We start from the raw sequence: 14,486 nt of genomic DNA on the forward strand, positions 1-14,486 counted from the left end.
TCTGCAGATGGGACAACATAGGTAGATGGGAATATTCTGTTCAAAGGATCATCCACAGTCACAACACTGCTCAGTCGCAGGCTATCAAAAGGCATTAGCAAACAGCTTAGCAGGAATGAAGCCTTGGTGGCGGCGGTGTGGACAATAGCTTGGTTTATTTTTGAATGCAGAGGGTGAAGAAGATGAAGAGTGGCGCAGAGCTGAGAGGCGAGTGAACAGATCAGAGTGCAATTTGGTTCCAGGCCAGCATGGGAGCTAGTTATTACCCTGCTTATTTTACAATAGTCCATCTTCAACTCTCTGAAGCCCTAAATACTTTATCTTGACAAGTAAACCTCCAGAAATTCCTCCAGGGAAAAATAGAGAACATCCAACCAGAAAGAGGCGGCTCGAACTCTGTGTTGTGTATTACTGCAAAAAAATGTCTCGTGTTAGATGCAGGTTTGCATTTTACGCTGTTAGAAAATGGGTCAGATTTCTACAGAACTTGAGAGCAGGTATATACTTTTTGCCAATTCAGGTAATTTCTCAATGGGAAACTGAGAAATTACCATGCTAAAACTACAGGCAAACTACAAACTTAAAGCAGTGCAGAAAATCAAAGTCATCGTTCACAACTTCTTCTGTTTGCTGATTGCCACGTTTGAAATTCAACCACAGAAATCCACTTCAATGGGAGACTGAGCACTGAAGGGAGATGAGAATCTTTGCATAGTAAGGCAATGGTCAGGCTCATCCAGAACATTTCCAAATTAAAATTCCTCCCTAACCAAGAATATGAATGAATTGAAGCCTAAAGATTTAAAATCAGTTCCACCAACATTAACAGTCAACTAAAAACAAGACTGCTTTGAGACATTATCTCATCAATTTCTCCCCTCCAACCCTCCTACCTGTTTGAGCACCAGTATGCAGTCGTTATCCTTACTGGGTTCGGTGCTGAATACATTTCCAGTACCACTTGGAATAGAGAAGATGGGCTGCTTGTTCTCGTCCTCGTCTAAGTCTATTAACTCCAGCACGCCAATCTTCTCATTAACTTTAAGGTTTTCTGGGATACTTATTTCATATTTTCCTTATGACAGAAAGCAAACAAAAAAAATGACACATTACATATTATACATAGATATATATATAGAAATATATATACTGGCATTATTTATGTAGATATGGGAGCGTAATATGTATCTGTGAAGTTCTCAAAGCATATATATATATATATATGTTTGTTAAAGAGTTAGCTGACTGTTGCTTACTTTTGGTAAAAGATGCTATGTTGTCATTGGCGTCAGTGATGGTGATGGCCACTGAGGTGGTGGCAATGCAGCCAGACTCCCTTCCTTTCATGTCCTGAGCCCGGACCACCACCACATACTGACTCTTTGTCTCCCGATCCAGGCTGCTTACCTTGGAGGTGATCACACCTGCCGAGACACAGGCGAGGTGTTATCTTTGATGTCAGTTCTGACTCATGTTCAAGCACAAATAGTCTTACAGCTTTTCAAAAAAATAATTGGATGGAGAAAATGTTATAGTGCTGCAGGGTGCCTACCTGTTTCATAGTTGATTTCAAATAAACCAGAAGTCTGGCCATTGGGGAGAGTGTACCTGACCTGTCCATTGTCTGTATTTGGGTCGTCTGCGTCAATTGCCTTCACTTGAACCACTGTATCCCCTGGAGGAGAGGAAGTATAGTGATTTACATAATAGTGCAACAAATAATTGAATATTTCAGCAAAATCTTTCACATGCAGGTATATACAAGAACCAAACTCGGCCCACACGTTAGGGTCTCCAAAAAAGAAAACCCAAAAAACAATAGCTACTGAAAAATTCAAGATGGTCGCTGTAAAAGAAAATGTATTTTTGTTCAGGATTTGCAAATATTTATCAAAAATAAATATTTTCAGTTTCATATCATATTTAATTTAAAATATTATATCTACTGGCCATTGTTAAGAAAAAATTGTTTTTGCACTAACATTGGAAATTAAATTCATGTGTTTGGCATCAAACCATAGCCTACATATGTTCAATCACAGTAGTCATACGTTTTTCCTCACTTTTCTGTTTCATTTTTCTGGTGGACATTTTACAAAATGGTCACCATGGTTGTAGAGGAGAACATATATTTGCACTAAAATTGGCTGTAGTCATTGCCAGTGGCATTCACAGCAAACCAAAAAGTTACATTCATTAACCACTAATTCACAAGACTAGAATCTCAACTCTGCTCATGCTAGATTGCTAGACATATATGAAATTAACATAAACTAATGATAAACTCCTAAACACATTTAAAGAAATGCAAGAAGTTGATGTTAAATGGCTAAATGCATTTTAAAAATAGCAAAACCTAACACAACTGCTAAACATAAAAGAGCTAGCGTAAGCTAACACTAAACACAAAAAAGTGATGGAAGCTAATTAAACTGCAAAACATATTTTAAAAATGAAAAGAAGATCACACTAACCATTAAAGATTGATATGTCTTTGCAGATGTGTTACTCTCATCTGCAAAGTCCTCAGATTCAGATTTGGTGTCTCATTTAGTAGTAAACTATTATTAATTTAAAATTCATGAATAGGATGAAGTTATTAAAATTGATGACATTATATGGCAATAATTGGTGTAAAAGGCTCAAAAAGGCAGACATGATGAAAATGGCTGACATGCTGAAATGTGGCTTATGGGACATATGGAAAACATAAAAGCTCAGAGGTGAGTATATCCACACATGAACAATCTTACAGTAATATGTTGCACTATAACTGACAGCAATCATTTTAATATATTTGGATTATTGGATTGTATTTGTATTCAGCTCCCTTCATTTTGATACTTGGCAATAAAAGCCATTGCAGCTCAAAACCATCAGAAATGACCTGCTGGGCCCTCGGCTACCAGGGACTGAACCACAAGCAGAATACAGACTGATGTAAAAACACAGCTCCAATGGAATTGCAAAATCATTGCTACAATTGCAACTTGCAAGTCTTAAAAGATTGGTGGAAGAGCATCCTGCTGTAGATTCTGGTTTGGATTTTGGTCTACACTTTGACTGGGCCAAATTATTCAAAGTTAGTCGAACACAGATCAGAATGCTAATGTGCAGTATACTTTTTTACATTTATATTTGTACATACATTAAAAAAAATCAAATTCCTGAGTTGCTTTTCTTAGACGTTGCAATCAAGGTCTGCCTTGTGTTGAAGTATCAAGTAAAATCCCCAAAAATTCCTCAAATAAGGGATGTTATTTTTTTAGGTTCTGACATGGGAAAGGTTTTCTGTATTGTCTGTATGAACTAAGTGAAGAATATTAAGTCAATCAGGCTAATGTCTATTCAAGATCTGTAAAACCAAATACATCATTGATCAAAGTGATTCATTTCTGTACTTCCTCAACATACTTGTTCTCTCCATGACAGATCCTTTGTACTCTTCTTGAAAAACTGGGCAGTTATCGTTGATATCGTTCACTTCGATATCAAATTCCCCAGCGTCCTCTATCAGCAGGCCGTTTCCATCGTACATCCTGGCCGTCAGATGATACAAGGCCTTCTTCTCTCTGTCCAGACGGTCCTTGACATACAGGTTTCCTTTGTTGTCCACAATAAAGGTTTGGTTCACTCCTTCACCTTCGATTGCAAACGTCCTCACTGCCACTTTTCGGTCTGACCGAAGCTATAAACAAACAAGAACAATAAATATACCAAGATAATTCTCAATATTCATTAAAACACTAGAACTCAATGCCCTAGATTGTTGTATAGCATAAGACAAAACAAAAACACAAATGTATCTGCTTTAAATAAGAAAACAGTGCACATAAACAAAAATGTAATCCCAAAAGTCATAAAAATCCTAGATTTATACCTGTGCTATCTTGTAAGGGATGGGTGCCTCTCTCTCTTCTGTCACAGAAATGGTATTCCATATCCAATCCCTCTTCTGTCTGACCAGCACCGGATGGGACTCTTTCTTCACAATGTCAACCGAGTCTCGTCTTTCTGGTACCGTCCCAGAAAGACCAGTGTCTGGAGCGATGATGACAAAGAATTGGAGCGCCAAGGTGAGAAGAAGTCCTGCTGTCTGCACCTGGAGCCACGCCATTGTCTAAAAACACATGAAGACAGGACCAGGAGCAGGGAGATCAGAGAATGAGGTGATGAAAAGAAAGGATGAGCGAAGGGAGAGGCAAGGCAGTAATGATGGATAGAGAGAGGAAAATAGAGAAGAGTGGAGATCAAATTAAAACCACTTATCAGCTGTGGACAGACACCTTGACTGTGCCTGAGCGAGAATTAAATGCAAGGCCAAGAACTCGTCATCCCATTATGGTCTATGGCTGAGTTTGAGGTCCAGCTATCATTTAGGTCCAGGGCTCTTAAATCTTTGCAGCCTGGGGCTCAAATGAAACATTTAGCCTCTCACCAAGGGAGCTGTACTGAAAGCATTTCGCCAGAGTGGTCATTTGGGGATCCATTAAACATAGGCCTGTGACCCAAATTAGGTCCTGACATGTTGACTGTAGTGAGAGAGAGACTGGCAGAAATGGAGAGATGACATTAAAAAACACTTTTGGCGCCTTTTTTTATCCGTGCCCCGCCAGGCTAAGCATTGCTCATTTAGCCAAGTTTTTCTTTCAATGTTTGCATTTTTTAAGACTTTGTAGTTGGTGTTCAGGTATTAATCGTCCAATCTTTCAGTAGCACATAATTATCAAGTGATACTTTCAGATTTCCTGTCAACTTTAAAAATTTTTAACTGAAAAATAGGACAGGCTGCTTGATGTATGACTGCCCTGGGATCCAACTACTGGGCATAGCAAGTTTTCTGGAGGAAACTTTGTAATTGATTTGTAATATGAGGGATTTGAGACTAATAGTTTAAATTTAAAAGATGGGTTATTTTGGTACATTGATTTGTTCTGATGTACAGGTAATAGTCGTTTGTGTTTTTAGCATAAGATTATTTGGGAGACTGTGTAATATCAGACACACAATCAGCCACATTCTGGCTGATTAACTCTGACTTTTTACTTGATGAAGGTCTATGTTGAGAATTCAATCTCAAAACATCACAAGTTTTAAAGAAGCTGAATTTTTATCATGATACTCTGGGTCTCAAATGTATAACTAAACTTCATCTTATAAGTTCTTCAAATGAATGTCAACCCATTAATTTAGACTCTTCCACTAGTCTGAGATGGCAAGGAGGGAAACTCAGACATGCTTCTGGACAATGATAGCATCCAGTTAATTTGGTTTTTTCCAAAAGCCAGGAGAGAAATCTACACATCCAGTGTGTTCTGGGTCCATGATGCATGTGCCCTATCAATACATGGGAGCAGTGAATAGTTCATGTGTATTGGGTTCAACACTGTGGAAACCACAGTTTTTAGCTGTGTCAGGGCAGGGTGCCTTACTTTTTTCCTGATGTTACCATCTCCTGATATAGTTATTTACATGTTTTTAGCAGCTTACTAGTGTTAAGTACTCAGTCAAATTGATTGTGTTTTTTTATACTGTTAAAACAAAAAGCAGATAGTAAAGACTGTGATGTAGAGATTGTGAAGACATCCAAAGTTCAACATTATAGCAAAAAGTCATGCCCTGACATATTGAAGAAAAAAAACTAACACAATGGCTCCTACATTATTATAGTTAAACATTTTAGACACCTTTGCAAATACATCTCATCACCATATTTAAAGGTTTTGTGATAACAGATGTTTTGGTAGACTGTAACACACTTAGAGGATTAGCAACTTTGATTAACCTGATTTATTCTGATTATTCTGATAACAAAATTAAATTATTAAATAATGATATTGAATTAATTTGAGTCCCTTTTGAGTTCATAGATTTTGACTGGTTGCAGGTGTCTTGCATCATTATTTTTCTGCCTCCAAGTTTTTTAGTTTAGTTAAACTTAAATAAATGTATACAAAATACCAGCAGTTGTGAGTGGAGTTGCTTTTTTGCAAGTGCTTATGTTACCATGTCTGTTTACGTCGTCGTTCTTGTGTCTACCCCCCCACCCCAATGGGCTCTATCTAATAAAGCAGAAATGCCAGGGAAATAATCTTCAAAACACTTTAGCCTTTCTGCTCTGAACTGCAGTTGATTTGTGGGCGCAGCCCCGTGCCATCCCAGTGGACGGATTAGAGCATCTTATTGTCTCGCAGATATTAGCAGAAGGGAGGGAGAAAGAGAGATTATGGTGAAGGGATTATTCTGGAACAGTTCTTCCCCCTCTAATGGTCTAATCTGGTATTCTGCTGACCTCCCCTCACCTCTTCACACAGCTCTGCAGAATTTAGCGCCAACAAAGACTCAACAGTGTTTCGTGGCCTTCGCCTGACTTCCTTTTATTTACTTTTTATGCTGTTTTTTTGTTTTGGGACTCCATTACTGGAATGGCATGGCATTGTCCTTTGTTGCACTTCACTACCAACCACAGAATATCCCGATTGATCCCGATTAGGTATTATAAGTGACTGATCAGGTTTGATTAAGGCCTCTGTGGCGGTGAAGGATAAGGTCAACATTAACATTAACAAAGTCAAACATGTTGAGCATGGCTAAAGCAGTTTTAGACTCAAGATTAGAATGATTCTTCAAAAAGTTATTTGACCTAGTTTACCTTTCCATCCTGGTCAAAAAGCTTCTTCTGCTTTACATTTGAACTTTTGAAGCCATTTGGAAAGAAACCAATGTGGATAAAAGGCAAACATCAGTGTTGTTGCTTCGAGAACTGAAGTCATTAATAGGTATTACATCGATTCCTTGGAGATTTCTAATAATTGACTGTTTTTTTTTAAATGAATCTAAGTAGTGTAATACATTTTTGTTCTGATTTGCTTAACTGATCATTTGTTGTTTATGGCTAACTTACAGCATCAACCATCTGACAATTTTCAGCTTCCGTTTACTGAGTCCTGAGGCCTTTTCTCTGCATGGCCATTTTTAAAAACATCACTTCCTTCTCTTTCAAGAGTTAGTGTCCGCTCCTCATCCATTATCAGCATTAGGAAGTGTAAACACTGTTCCTTCTGGGAAATACCACTGGCCTGGTCATTTCTCTATAATGACCAGGGTGTGTTAGTGAGCTAACACACCCTTCCTGCATTCAGAGCTCACGGTCTATTGCTTCACACTGGCTTTCACTACATGTGGTGATATGGACTCTTTCCACACTTTGATCTTTTGCTGTTATTAATGTGGTTTTTGTTCCAGGTTGGACACTTCTGTCAGTTGTCCCATAATTTCCAGCGTTAAACTTGTTTAATTTTTCAAATTGAAAGGTGTATTTTCTTGTTCACATCGTCTATTTCTGTCTTCTCTCAATCATTCCCTTTCTCACCTCTTCACGTCGCTCATTTAGCACCTTGTTCACACTCTCTGCTGCATCTTGAAAGCAGATTTACCGGGTCAGTGTAAGGAAGTTTCACCTCTACAAACTCTAAATTCCAGCCCACGTTAAAACTTTTACTGCCCATAAAAATTTGTAAATTCTCTGAGAAATACAAGAATTGTAAAAAGAAAACAGTTTAAATTTGACTTAATTTTTTACATTGTTAAACTGTGATGTACAAGCACAAAAAGTTAGTTATTTAAATCATTTTTAATCAAGGCATCTCTTAGAGATGCTTTGGAGAATCTAACAGCGCCCTGAAATATCTGTAACTGTACCTGTACGCCGTCTGCGTACACATTCTTTTTTTTTTTTTTAACAGTAGTAAGAACCACAAAAAATAGCAAATTTAAATGGTTGTTGAAATGCAACTGCAGTGGTCAAGTGTGAGACATTTCAATATCTGACCTGTGACTTCAGAATTTGATGTTAATAATTGTTAAAGAACACAGTACTTATATCAGTTGAAAAATTTCACTTAATGTTTGAGAAAGCATTTTTTTTAACACCACTAATTTTTTTTCCTGTTTGGGTTTATTTATGTGTTAGAGTGTGTGTTTTGTTGAGATTAGAACAGGTTGAATCACTTCTAACAATCTGTCTGCCAGTAAGTCATAGCAACACACAAACACAGACACTGCAAGTCAAATCAGGCTAATTTCGCTCTGTCCCGAAGGATGTCTGCCAACTCCAAAACCGACGCTAATTATGCCACCTCTGCTCATCCTCTAGTCCTCAAAAATCCATACCCTACAGCTTAAATCAATGCATTACAAGAAAAAGTGCTGTAAACAATTCTTAGCATTAAGCAGATGTTGAAACATGACCATTCAGTTGAATTTAAAGCTGTTCAAAGCCAACATCCCACATATGGAACCCTTCAAATTTCTTCAAAATTCTTCCCTTTTTTACTTTTGCTTTTTTACTTCAAACCTTACTGAGTCCTGCCTGTAGTAATGGAAGTGGAAACCAATTTGCAGAACAATAATTTTTATTTTTTTTTAAACAGGCCATAGTTCAGTGTGCTATGAAAAAAAGAAGGGGAAATGCAGGTCAGTCACTGAGAATAAACCTTAACTGGGTCTTTCAGCAGTAATCATTGACTTGAGCTGAACTAACAGCAGCTGGACAGCTTGTCAACCTCACTGACATATATCTGACTGAATGAACAGCTCTGATCATGAATCTCGGGTTTGTGTGCAAGTCGAGTGAGCGTGTGTGTGTGTGTGTGTGTGTGTGTGTGTGTGTGTGTATATGTGTGTGTGTGTATATGTGTGTGGTGTGTGTGTGTGTGTATGTGTGTGTGTATGTGTGTGTGTGTGTGTGTGGTGTGTGTGTGTGTGTGTGTGTGTGTGTATATGTGTGTGTGTGTATGTGTGTGTGTGTGTGTGTGTGTGTGTGTGTGTGTGTGTGTGTGTGTGTGTGTGTTTGTGTGTGAAGTCTCCCAGATGGCACCCAAAGGATTTTCCCTGATAGTTTGCTTTTCAGGAATTAAACCACCAGGTTTAGCTGGCATCGGCAGCTTTCCATGTAACAACTAAATCAAATCACTTTTGTCACCCTGCAGAGAAAATCCACCGCAGAGGAGTGAAGATTACCACAGACAAAAACAACAGCAAAAAAAGTGAGGTGGTCTGAAACCTGTGCTGAAATCTGTGTTGGATTTGTTATTTCCCCTTCCACTCTGCTAAGAAACCACAAAGCTAACAAATTAGGGCTCCACCGCATATCAGGGAGGGCTTCATCTGACAAAATGACACCACTCAAAAGACAAGATCGTCTCCAACTGTTAAATATTAGATGCATGTCATCAATACTTCATAGGTGAAGCCAACTTGAGCTCTCGACAGCCGCGACAAATCGGTTTCCTCGCAAAATGTAGGAACTCTTCAAAAGCGAGCAGCCAAGCACCCTCCTTGTGGATTTAGTGAAATTTCTTCCTTGTGTGTCTTCAAATCAGCCCGTATCATTTTAATGTGCCTCGGCCGTCCATCTCCAGGAATGACAGTCCACCCTGGGGATGGCACAATTATCGCATTCAAATCCACACTGAGCTGTCCGAGGCCATTGCCGTAACACGTGAGGAGTGACAGGTGCTGACAACCTGTCTGGAAAGGGGTTATCACTGTCAGCTCCAGTTATTTTTCTACCTTCTCTGAGACGTTTTTTTCCCCACTATTCATCAGCATTTCGCCCTGGAACATTTTCAAGGGATCTGGGTTACATTTTTCTGGCATTGCTGCAGTACACAGCTCTTAAGTTAGAAGTAAAATGTATATTCACAGACCCATATGCTGAACAGGGATGATCTTGGTTGGAACACTTCATCATGCGCACAGAGAACTCCTAATTTACCTTCAGATGGAATTGAGATGGAAAAAATTAACTCACCTGGTTTGACTCTTGTCTTGGTGAACCCCAAATCCTCTAGAGATTGCGTACTTGTTCGATGACGCTGAAAGTCTACTTTAACTCCAGGAAATTCAACACTTCCTGAGTCCTGCTACTATTTCTGTCCAGAAACAATTGTTTTCATCAATGTAGCTATTTCTTCCAAAGCTTATGACTGAACCTTTTCTGGGAATCAGAAAGCCTGAGGAAATCTCCTGAACAAGTATCCTAAAGATGGAATTCCAAGGACACTTTCAAAGTCTGATCCCAGAACATTTCAGAATTAGATTATTGAAGAACCTCGGCTTTTGCTAAGACTTTGGGCTTTATGCTTACAAAAGAAGAAAAAAAGTCCAAGTCATTCCAAGTGTGGAGTTTTATCACCAAAATGTCTTTCTTGTCTCTTTTTCGTCCTCAGATTATAGAGGGTTTTCCCCCTCAGGTGTGAATCCAACAGGTTCTCCGTCTCAGTTTTTTTTCCTTGCTCTTATTTTTCTCCCAGATATGGTTTTCTGATCCCAACATCCAAAAACTGTTGAGCCACAGCTGTTCGACTCCAGTTCCCTCTCGCACAGGTCACTGCCCACTTCCTTTTTCCTGTTTTTGTGGTAATGGTCTTCTCTGCCAATAATCTCTGCTACTGTTCCTTTTTTTGTATCCCGGGAGAAGCAGACTGGCTCCTCTGGTGAGGTATGGGGTCGATGGAAAGACAGCAAAAAGAAAGCAGCAGGAAGGCAGAGGGGGCGCGTATATGTCAGAAAGGCTCAAAGATGCAGATTGTGTAAGAGAGAAAGCAGCCAGCTCTTGCTCCAGAAGCAGACGGAGGGAGAGAGTGTGTGTATTTGAGGAGGGAGAGGAGAGACGGACAAGTGGAGAGGAAGGTGAGAGAGGCACTACTCTCCTTAGTCTATCTGAAAAAAACAGAGAAGTGGTGGGGATTTATGATTCATGTGTGTGAGATAAGGATTAAGTTAAACAGGTTATTGGGGATAATCCTCAGAGATTTCCCCACATGAGACTAGTCAATATTCCAGGGGGCTGACTTTGAGATAAGTGTGTGTGTGTGCGCGTATCTGACAAAGTGATCTTGTCTAAGCCTTGAAGTGAGATGAGCAGGACTTTTGCCAAACGCTAGGAGACAAACACTTTCCACCTCACCCTGACTCCCCTTTTGCTACCTTTGGGGTGCCTGTGTTTGTAATTTAGTGAATAGGAATGTGTATTTTCATATGAAACCTCTCCTCTGGCAACAACAGTCCAGTCTTTTCCCCTCCCTCCACTCTTTCCCATGTTTGCTTTTATTGTTTGCCATTTCAGCTCTGTTCCAACATCTCCAATTCTATCAATACAACCAATACGTGCAATAACATCTGGTAGTCATTGTGCCTCATGACATCCATCAACGATTTGTTTTGACTTTGTGTATGCAATTGTTCTCACAGCTTTCTGATTGAGTCCATTCCAATTCATAGTCAGCTCCAAATGTTGACAGTGTTTGGCATTTTTACACAAGCAAGCAACTCTTAATACTCTAAAATCAAAAACGTCTTGCATCAGAGACTAAAGATGAGGATTAACATGTGTATCCAAGTTAGTGTCATGAATTAGGTAGTTGTTGATGGTGAGGATGAGATGTGGTCAGACCCAGGTTAAGTGCAAAAATGATGGTTTTAATGGTCATTTTAAACGTTACCAAATCCAGGCAGCACAGGTGAGCAATGAGCAAGGCATCAAACGCTGGTATCACTGGAAACACACAGGACTGTAACACGACATACGACACATGATTAACAGCTGACAGAAAACAAGAGACACATGTGGGTTTAAATACACAGGGACTCATCAGGTAACGCGACAGATAGCTGGGAAATATCAGGGGCAGACGTGACAACATGGCGACTCGAAACACACACACAAAAATACACACACAAAAACCAAGTCCTAACAGTTAAGTGTCATTACAGTGTGGTGTTAGGACACAATTTGTTCCCAGGCATTTTGTTAGGTTTAAGGAAGATGCAAACAAGATAAGTTTAATAAACAAAAAACATAATTTTAGCTCCAACAAGGCAATTCTTAGCGTTGCAAAGAGTGATAAGCTGAAAAATGCTGCCGAATTTCAACATTCCATTGGGGCTGAGCTAGATTTCTTTTAGCGATAGTAAATCCTACCAATGGCTGGAAAAAGCTGGACTCAAGGACAGCACAGAGGCCCTCATCCTGGCCGCCCAGGAACAGGCCCTAAACACCAGAGCAATAGAGGCCCAGATCTACCACACCAGACAAGACCCAAGGTGTAGGTTGTGCAAGGAGGCCCCTGAGACAGTCCAGCACATCACAGCAGGGTGCAAGATACTGGCAGGGAAAGCGTACATTGAACGACATAACCAAGTGGCAGGCATAGTGTACAGAAACATCTGTGCAGAATATGGACTGGAAACCCCGAGATCAAAGTGGGAAACACCCCCAAAGGTGGTGGAGAACGCCAGAGCTAAGATCCTGTGGGACTTCCAGATCCAGACAGACAGAATGGTAATGGTGAACCAACCAGACATTGTCGTAGTGGATAAACAACAGAGGAAAGCCGTTGTGGTAGATGTAGCAATACCAAGTGATTGCAACATCAGGAAAAAGGAGAAACTGGAGAAATACCTATATAAGAAACTCACTGCTCTCCATGAGCGACTGGCAGCCCAAATGAACCAGCTGCTACAAAGTGGAACTCACCCTGAATGGTTAACTGAAGGGCGGACAATCCTAATCCAGAAGGATCCATCAAAGGGTCCAGTCCCACCCAACTACCGACCAATAACCTGCCTCTCCACAACCTGGAAGCTCATGTCAGGCATCATAGTGGCCAAGATAAGCAAACACATGGATAAACACATGAGCACGGCACAGAAGGGTATCGGTGTAAATACCAGAGGAGCCAAACACCAACTCCTCATAGACCGCACAGTTGCCCGAGACTGCAAAACCCGACACACCAACCTGTGCATGGCTTGGATCGATTACAAGAAAGCCTATGACTCAATGCCGCATACTTGGATCATTGAATGCCTAGAGATGTATAACATCAACAGGACTCTGAGAGCCTTCATTGCAAACTCGATGAAGCTGTCGAAAACCACCCTTGAAGCCAACTGCAAACCACTTGCACAAGTGTCCATCAAATGTGGCATATACCAAGGAGATGCTCTGTCCCCGTTACTGTTCTGCATAGGCCTGAACCCCCTCAGCCAAATTATCAACAAGACTGGCTACGGATACCGACTCAAAAATGGGCCAACATCAGTCACCTCCTCTACATGGATGACATCAAGCTGTATGCCAAGAGTGAGCGAGACATCGACTCACTGATCCACACCACCAGGATCTACAGCACGGACATTGGGATGTCATTCGGACTAGAGAAGTGTGGTCGGCTGATCACAAAGAGGAGGAAGGTGATCCGCACAGAAGGAGTCTCACTCCCACAAGGAACAATAGCAGACATAGAGGACAGTTACAAGTACCTAGGTATACCACAAGCAAATGGCAACCTCGATGAGGCCACAAGGAAAGGAGCCACAGCTAAATACCTCCAACGAATAAGGCAAGTCCTGAGAAGCCAGCTCAATGGCAAGAACAAAATCCATGTGATAAACAGCTATGCCCTGCCAGTAATCAGATACCCTGCTGGAATAATCAGCTGGCCAAAGGAGGAGATAAAAGCCACAGATATTAAGACTAGAAAGCTACTAACCATGCATGGAGGGTTCCATCCCAAATCCAGCACCCTGAGACTGTACACGAGCCGCAAGGACGGAGGCAGAGGACTAGTGAGTGTGAGAACCACTGTCCAGGACGAAACAACTAAGATCCATAAATACATCAGGGACAAAGCCTCAACAGACAATGTGCTCAGTGAATGTCTCAGACAACAGGGAACGGAGGTCGAGGTGCCAGAGATACCATCATGGGAGGACAAGTCCCTACATGGGATGTACCACCAGCAAATAACCCAAGTGGCTGATATCAGTAAATCCTACCAATGGCTGGAAAAAGCTGGACTCAAGGACAGCACAGAGGCCCTCATCCTGGCCACCCAGGAACAGGCCCTAAACACCAGAGCAATAGAGGCCCAGATCTACCACACCAGACAAGACCCAAGGTGTAGGTTGTGCAAGGAGGCCCCTGAGACAGTCCAGCACATCACAGCAGGGTGCAAGATACTGGCAGGGAAAGCATACATGGAGCGACATAACCAAGTGGCAGGCATAGTGTACAGAAACATCTGTGCAGAATATGGACTGGAAACCCCGAGATCAAAGTGGGAAACACCCCCAAAGGTGGTGGAGAACGCCAGAGCTAAGATCCTGTGGGACTTCCAGATCCAGACAGACAGAATGGTAATGGCGAACCAACCAGACATTGTCGTAGTGGATAAACATCAGAGGAAAGCCGTTGTGGTAGATGTAGCAATACCAAGTGATTGCAACATCAGGAAAAAGGAGCACGAGAAACTGGAGAAATACCAGGGCCTCAGGGAAGAACTGGAGAGGGCCTGGAAGGTGAAGACCATAGTGGTGCCTGTGGTCATCGGGGCCCTCGGGGCAGTAACCCCCAAACTGGAGCAGTGGCTACAACAGATCCCAGGAACAACATCAGACATCTCAGTCCAGAAATGTGC

General features: G+C 41.1%; 1 protein-coding gene across 3 annotated transcripts in view; it reads right to left on the bottom strand.

The window, feature by feature from the left end:
• Positions 1 to 14,486, bottom strand: part of cdh5 (cadherin 5) — a 101,094-nt gene that overhangs the window by 43,015 nt on the left and 43,593 nt on the right. For 2 of the 3 annotated variants that reach the window (XM_055023415.1, XM_055023414.1), the window contains exons 2-6: positions 3,881 to 4,120; positions 3,415 to 3,688; positions 1,553 to 1,675; positions 1,257 to 1,424; positions 894 to 1,075 (exon numbers count right to left, since the gene is read on the bottom strand). In XM_055023415.1, the coding sequence (XP_054879390.1) occupies positions 894 to 1,075; positions 1,257 to 1,424; positions 1,553 to 1,675; positions 3,415 to 3,688; positions 3,881 to 4,117 (984 nt within the window). In that variant the 5' untranslated portion in view covers positions 4,118 to 4,120. Of the gene's footprint in view, positions 1 to 893; positions 1,076 to 1,256; positions 1,425 to 1,552; positions 1,676 to 3,414; positions 3,689 to 3,880; positions 4,121 to 9,814; positions 10,798 to 14,486 lie in introns of those variants that run through there. The other variant, XM_055023413.1, reaches the window with a different exon arrangement.

This window comes from Poeciliopsis prolifica, unplaced genomic scaffold (assembly GCF_027474105.1).
Source record: "Poeciliopsis prolifica strain line A6 unplaced genomic scaffold, Auburn_PproV2 SCAFFOLD100, whole genome shotgun sequence".
Taxonomy (NCBI): Eukaryota; Metazoa; Chordata; class Actinopteri; order Cyprinodontiformes; family Poeciliidae; genus Poeciliopsis; species Poeciliopsis prolifica.